Source organism: Melanerpes formicivorus, unplaced genomic scaffold (assembly GCF_026170545.1).
Source record: "Melanerpes formicivorus ecotype bairdi unplaced genomic scaffold, bMelFor1.0.p_v2 SCAF_5, whole genome shotgun sequence".
Classification (NCBI taxonomy): Eukaryota; Metazoa; Chordata; class Aves; order Piciformes; family Picidae; genus Melanerpes; species Melanerpes formicivorus.
Genome location: NW_027142357.1, coordinates 36,434,947 through 36,442,268, shown reverse-complemented (window position 1 = coordinate 36,442,268; position 7,322 = coordinate 36,434,947). Strand labels below are relative to the sequence as shown.

At 41.8% G+C, this 7,322-nt stretch overlaps 1 protein-coding gene across 1 annotated transcript in view; it reads right to left on the bottom strand.

The window, feature by feature from the left end:
* Positions 1-920: 920 nt before the first annotated feature.
* Positions 921-7,322, bottom strand: part of THSD7B (thrombospondin type 1 domain containing 7B) — a 304,792-nt gene continuing 298,390 nt past the window's right edge. Inside the window, exons 27-28 of the mRNA XM_068139154.1 lie at positions 4,027-4,114; positions 921-2,171 (exon numbers count right to left, since the gene is read on the bottom strand). Of these exons, the coding sequence (XP_067995255.1) occupies positions 2,090-2,171; positions 4,027-4,114 (170 nt within the window). The 3' untranslated portion in view covers positions 921-2,089. The remainder of the gene's footprint in view (positions 2,172-4,026; positions 4,115-7,322) is intronic.

The window sequence follows — 7,322 nt, the reverse complement described above, 5'->3', positions numbered from 1 at the left end:
AATTTTTTCAATAGAACTCTAATATTGAAATTATATATAATATGTAGAAAGAGTGATTGGCCATTGGAATGTGCTGCCCAGGGAGGTGGTGGAGTCACCATCACTGGAGGTGTTTAGGAAGAGACTGGCTGGGGTGCTCGGTGCCATGGTTTAGTTGATTTGATGGTGTTGGGTGATAGGTTGGCCTCGATGATCTCGGAGGTCTCTTCCAACCTGGTTAATTCTTCTCTTCTCTTCTCTTCTCTTCTCTTCTCTTCTCTTCTCTTCTCTTCTCTTCTCTTCTCTTCTCTTCTCTTCTCTTCTCTTCTCTTCTCTTCTCTTCTCTTCTCTTCTCTTCTCTTCTCTTCTCTTCTCTTCTCTTCTCTTCTCTTCTCTTCTCTTCTCTTCTCTTCTCTTCTCTTCTCTTCTCTTCTCTTCTCTTCTCTTCTCTTCTCTTCTCTTCTCTTCTCTTCTCTTCTCTTCTCTTCTCTTCTTCTTCTTCTTCTTCTCTTCTTCTTCTCCTCTCCTCTCTTCAATCCCTTTACAAAGCTGTGAATATCATCAGAACAAGGTGAGCACTACCTTCAGCCCTGCCTATGTCCTTCTGTTGTGCCACAGAATAACAGAATGGTAGGGGTTGGAAGGGATATCTGGAGGTCTACTCTGAAGTAACTGCAGAATATGAGGGACCCCCTTAGGTGCCATGCTGATACTAATTTTTTTGTTAACTTCTCATCTTTCTAATCATTGGAATAAGCAGCTGCAGTGAGCAAAAAATGAGACCAAGCATTCTCCAGATCTGTAATTGCTCTCTCGACCTGGACTTGTCTGTGATAGTTCTTCCACTAATCACTACAACACAAAAAGCCCCAGAATCGTTTGAAATTCAAGTCCAATCTCAGACACAGGAAAAGACTAATAACAAATGTTGTTTACACACATTTAATTCCACAGACCAGAAGCAATTTTCTCACTCCCTTTAGCATTTTATTTGCTTATAAATACAAGTCAATACCACAAGATGGCACTTTCTTACTTGCAACACACACTATTATAAACACTTACCCTCTTCAAATGTTCCCAGATGTTCACAACACCTAACTTCTCAGTGGTTTTTTCAAACATTTAAAAAAAGCAAGACCCTCTACAAACCGCATTTGTGTTTGGATGCCCATTAAATGAGGTCAGGTAATTAAATCCAAAAAAAGAATTTATAAAGATTTCAGATAAGAAAATTGAAATACAAAAGCAGAGTTTGTATTAAGTGAAACGAACTAACAATTGAAACTGGCCTCAATGTATCTACATGGGTTTGATTGGACTGAAAATGCTTTCTGAACAACCAGCTCCTCTAGCCATTCATCAAAACACCTATCTACTCCACTCTTTAAAAAATATCCTTGGTTAAGAAACCACCTCTGTATGCTTTGTTTTTTTTCCCCCACAGCGCTCCTTCTTCTGTCCTGTAGGTGGAAATGAAGCGAAATCATATTCCAGACTAGAAAACAGGATAAGAAGGAAGAAACTTTAAAAACCCTGATAACTTCAGACACTTCAAACTCATTCTTCCTGGTGTTTCTCAAAATACATGATCTGGTTTTTGAAGTCTTTGAACGAAATGTAAACACTAGAAAAACTCATTGCTGAAACATGTGAAGAATAAAGAACCTGCACTAATATAGTGCATAATGATGCTGTGTCAAACTTGTCATTTACAGTACATGTCACATTTTCCTCAGGATTGTCATGCCTTTTTTTTTTTGTTGGTTTTTTTTTTCCCCCCTCCTTCTTTTTCACTAATTCCTTTTGATGTCTGTAGACTCTCTTGTAATTATTTTCATTCCCATTGCTCAACAGGAAGAGATGGATTTTCTTGTTTCTTCAGAAAAGTTTCACAAGATCCAAGTCTTTGACTCAATTTTGGTGGTTTTTTGTTTGTTGTGGGTTTTTCCCCCCCCTAACAAAGAGGTGGCAAAATGTTAAGCTTGCAATACTTCTGCCCAGTATATTACACATCGAGAGATTCCTCAAAAAACTGAGAAGTCGGAAGAGTTCCAAAAAAGAAAGCAGTTAAGGCAGTTGATGTCTACATTTGGATTTGTTTTTTATGTTACATGTCAACGTCTCCGTCGTAGGCTAAGGTTAGAGGCTTCTGCTGTGGAGGAGTGCTTTGATGCTGCTTTGTTTTTTTGCTGCAAGGAAAAGAGAAATATTTCAGCAGGCAAAATTATAAGTTGTCATAAGCTCAGAAACATCATCAAAACCCAAGCTTCAAGCAAAGTAAAAAAGAAATCCACTTCCCACGCTGGCAATTTCATTTTCCCAACTAGGTGACACCGCGGTACAGTGACTGCTTCCAAGAAAAACCACCTGGACCTGCTTGAGTGCTATTACGTGTGTGATATGGACACACAGCCTGCTGAAAATGGGCAGCCAGCTGTGCTCTTCATCTGGAGAGGAAATAAAGTGTATTTGTCTCCCATGTCTTCTCACAGCTGACAACACGAGGAATACCTCGCAGAGAGATGGAAACAACTGTCTAGGAGTGGGGTATTCTCATTTTTTTTCCTCCTTTGACATGGTATTGAAGCAACAATAATTATACTGCAAAATACACTTCCTCCCCAGCCTTAAGTGATGGAGAACTATATAATGTTATTTTTAAAGTCCTCTGTATGCTCCACTGTGCAGCCACAGAGAAATGTCAGCGATGCGACTTGGAAAATAAGGAAGCTGCATCTCCTAAGCAGCATCCAAACCCTGGTATTTAAGCTTCTAATTGAAGACAGAGACTGAGAGAAAGACTAAGAGAGTGAGAGAGAGTAACGTGATTTTATTTTGGGTGAATGCAGGCAATGATGCTGTCAGGTCACCATTGTGACTCTCTGGCTGCTTGCCTTGGTCTGGCAGGGGTTGGGACAGCAGCACCATCAAGATTTATAAAGCCCAGACCAGCTGTGTGGTCCTCAGGGACAGATGTGGGCATCGCAGAACAGATGGATGATGGTCACTGCTCCCTCTGTATTCTCCAAGGGGCATCAGTGGCAGCACCTTTGCAAATATTCAAATCAGAGAGAACAACACTAACTCTGTTCTGCCAGGTCTACCACACCTTCCTGGGGTGATTGCTGCTTTGCAGGAGGGTAGACATCTTCCCTACCAGTAAAGCCAAGCACCAGTGACGCAGTGGTGTAGACCAGGGCTTCGATATACTCACTACCCTATCTCTAACAGCGGCTGGGAACAGCAGCTGTAGGCACAGGACGTGTTTCCACCTGACGTGTTCACTGCAAAAACCTATTTAGGGATTTCCTGAGCTGGAGCAAACATCCAGAAAACCACAATTAACACCAAGGGACCCAATCTCCTGTGAACTGTTATGCCATCTTTGAATCCATTTATCTTCCTGGCATGCACAGTCCCTGGCAGCAGTGAGCTCACAAGGTTAATAATGCACTGCGTGAAAAAGAGAATCCTTTGTTTATTTTAAACGACCATTTCATCAGGTGCCTCCTACTTCTTATATTGTGGGAAATAAAAATTCCCTAGTGCCCTTTTCTGCTCCATTCATGATTTCATAGATCTCTATTGTATTCCCACATCAAACATCATTTTCCAACTGAATGCCCCTATTCTATTTAGCCTTTCCTTGAGTGGAAGCCAGCTCCTCGATCCAAACAGCCTCTTTGCCTTTTTTCAGTTTCACTTTATCTTTTTTCTTTTTTTTTTTTAAAGAATACAGTAAAAAAAACCCTTCCTAATCCCAGCAGAACTCTGAATAAATATAAGGGCCTATTGATAACAAAAACCCCAATTATTTCCCTGCATGGCCACCATACTACTTCACAATTTCTTCTGTTAACAGTTACAATTCCGAGAGCTTTAAATTACTCTGAGGTAGGGGCCAAGCGAAGGCAGTTAAGTAATCCAAGCTCCATCCCTGCCTAAAGCCTTGAGGATGAAGGCCCTGCAGCACAGAGTGTTGTGATACATTATCAGTTGTTTAAGTCAAAGCTTTTATTTAAGGACAAACACATCCATACTCACCACATCAGGTAGGACGTGAAAATGAGGAAAACTATGATGAGGAACCCACCAGCTGATACTCCATACACCCACATCTTTAGTTTGCCATCTGTTGGAAGATGAAGAAAAGGACAGAGGGAGAAAAGGGGAGAATAAAAAGCTTTAGTGTAAAATACAAAAATTATTAAGAGCTTAAGTAAAGAGAAAGCAGACAAGCAAAACAAGTAGTATTATTGATGGGAAACACTGCAAGGCCTGGCTGAGAAGAATCCATAAGGCCCACTTTTTTGATAGAAAAAACCCTGTAAAAATAATTCTAAACCCAAAATCTGGACTTTGGTAAGTAGTGTAGATTTCTCTCAATAAAAACTAATGAACTCTCTGTTTCAGTTTTCCAAAGCAATATTATTCCATCACCTCCTTTCTGGCTGCACCTTGATTGGGGCAATTAGCACAAATGCAGGCTGCGCAGAGATGGATTGAGAGCAACCATGAGAGGAAGGACCTGGGGTTGCTGGTTCACAAGAGCCTCAACACGACCCAGCAATATGTGTTTGCAGCCCAGAAAGCCAACCATATCCTGGCCTGCATCAAAAGAAGCATGGCCAGCAGGTTGAGGGAGGTGATTCTCCCTTATTCTTCTCTTGTGAGACCCCACCTGGAGTAGTGTGTCCAGATCTGGGGGTTGCCAACACAGAAAGGACATAGCCCTGTTGGAGTGAGTCCAGAGTCTGATCATGAAGATGATCAGAGAGATAGAATGCCTCTACTATGAAAACAATCTGAGAAAGTTAGGGCTTTTCAGCCTAACAATAGGCTTCAATATAGCAGCCTTGCTTCATAAAGGGAGCCTACAAGAAAGCTGGAGAGGGACTTTCTACAAGGACATGTAGTGACAAGACAAGGGGTAATGGTTTCAAACGTACAGAGGGCAGATTTAAAATAGATCTAAGGAAGAAATTCTTCACTATGAGGGTAGTGATACACTTGGAACAGGCTGCTCAGAGATGTTGTGGATGTTCCCTCCCTGGGATTGTTCAAGGCCAGGCTGCACGGGGCTTTGAGCAACCTGGTCTATTGCAAGGGGCACTGGAACTAGGTGATCTTTAGAGTCCATTCCAAGTCAAACCATTCTATGATTATGGATGAGTACCTGTGTGATCTGGTAGAGGTGATCCTGCTCTGGCAGGGGGGTTGGACTACATGATCTCTTGAGGTCCCTTCCAGCCCCTAACATTCTGTGATTCTACGATGACTGCAGTACATTCACTCAGAAGTCCCTGGCAAAGGCAGTTCAATGCTGAGCTGACCCAGATACAAATGCAGGTAAAGAAAAAGGAAAGAGGACTAAGAAGGGATGGGATTGTTCTCTGTAACTGGAAGTCAGCTGGGGTGAACACCAGCAAGCTCAAGTGAACAAGCTACTTAAGAGCTGAAGAATGTTTGAGCCATAAATGGGAATAAATTCGGCTTAGAATAAAAACAAGAATACACTTTGTAAAAGAGGGATAAAGTTGTGCAAGAGATTTTGAATTGGGCCACAGGAGAAGGAGGCATAACTAGCTTTAAGAAAAGGTAAAACTCTTGACAGGGCTGTTTGGGTTGCAATGACTCTGCAACTCTTGCTGGAACCCCTTCCAGGTACATGTGAGCTTAAGCATGTTGAAACATTTCCTTCCGATAGAAAGTCTCGAACTGCATTGCTTGGACAGGTCCTCAGTTACAAGCTTTGCATTAATAATAATAATCATTTTAAAAGATCAATATTCCTGTTTCTTGCTCAGTTCTGGCTGTCCAGTTTTCCTGGTGGGAAGAAGTGATGGTATTTTTTCCTATGCAGCAGCAGTCTGAGCTGATTCACATCAGCAGAGCTGTTAATACATACTGGAGGCAGGAAAACGAACCTACGCAGTGGCCACAGACATAGTTGACAGAGGCCATTTCAAACTCAGTCATGCAAGAAGAGAGCTACTTCTCAGACAATCACTGAGCCTGTTTTACATTTTATGTTGGAATGATTAATTTTTTCAAAGGGAAACATTAACATTTAATCAGATTCCCTTTCTTTCTTTTTTTTTTTTCCTTTTCCTTTTCCCTTTCAGGATCTGTGGAAAAGCTGAGTACCTCTCAGAGATTTTCTTTTCTCCTCCAAATGCTTATAGCCTATCTCCCATGTGAGAAGAGCTCCATCAGCTCTGGGTTTGGTGGTTTTGTTTGTTTGTTTGGTTTGGTTTCGGCTTTGTGTTGGGTTTTTTATTTTCCCTCAAGTCTGGGCATGAAATTTGTTGCTTTCTCAAGTGAAGAAGACCAAGAAATATTTAGTAGTCCTGAAAAGGGACTGTCATCCCACCATATCTGCTATGAAGGCAGCTACACTCTCCCTCCCCAACACTGGATCATCTCAATTTAAATGAAGTTATTTAAATTGTCTCTCAACTTGATAAAAAGTTTCTGTACCTCCACTCTAGCCTCTCAGTGTGGTAATGAAAGGAAACACACAGCCTAATTTGAAACCAGTTCTGTGTGCTCCTGTAGAGCATTTAAAAGAACAGCCTCATTAAATAGTAATAAAATCTGTGTTCCAAACTGTAAATGGGAAGGGAAACTACAAATTAACTGGAGAAAGGCATGTACACTTGTAGTGACAGATATAAGTCCTTAGACATACACAAATGTCAAGGACCATGGCACTGAAGGGTGGTAAATGCCATCCATACAGGGAGCATTCACCACAGACCCACTATCAAGAGTGTAACCGGTAGGTAACAGGGGTTTCATGCTCAGCTAGCAGTAATTGCATCCCCCCAGACTTGTAAGCCTGAGAGCCTGTTTAAGGGGAGTAATTACATATGTTGTCAAGAAGTTAGACAAAGGGGAGTGATTTGAAGAGCACTAGCCTTGAGCTGGGGTCTCAAGGGCACATACAGGCTGGAGAGTAGCTGCTGGGTGCCACGGGGTTGATGATACACTTAGCATATGTGGAGGACGTTTATTCCTTTCCTGAGTATTGTTTCTGTAACATTTCTACCCTAAAATTAAATAACACCATGTTCTGTAAAAGCTTCTTAGTCCTTCTTTCTGGTAGTCTTGTAATCCCTGGGGGAGAACTGGCTCACAAATGCTGCACTGAGGTCAAGCCCACCAGAAGCTCTCAAGGCTGCAGCCTCGAACGCCAGTTGAAAAAGAGAGGATTTCAGTATCTACCTACACCTCTCTTTTTCTAACCCTGTAAAGGTACCAGCTGAAGACATGACACCTAAGTGAGGCAGCCTACAGAGGGCCACAGATGCTGACAAAAAGGCAATTAACCCCAAACC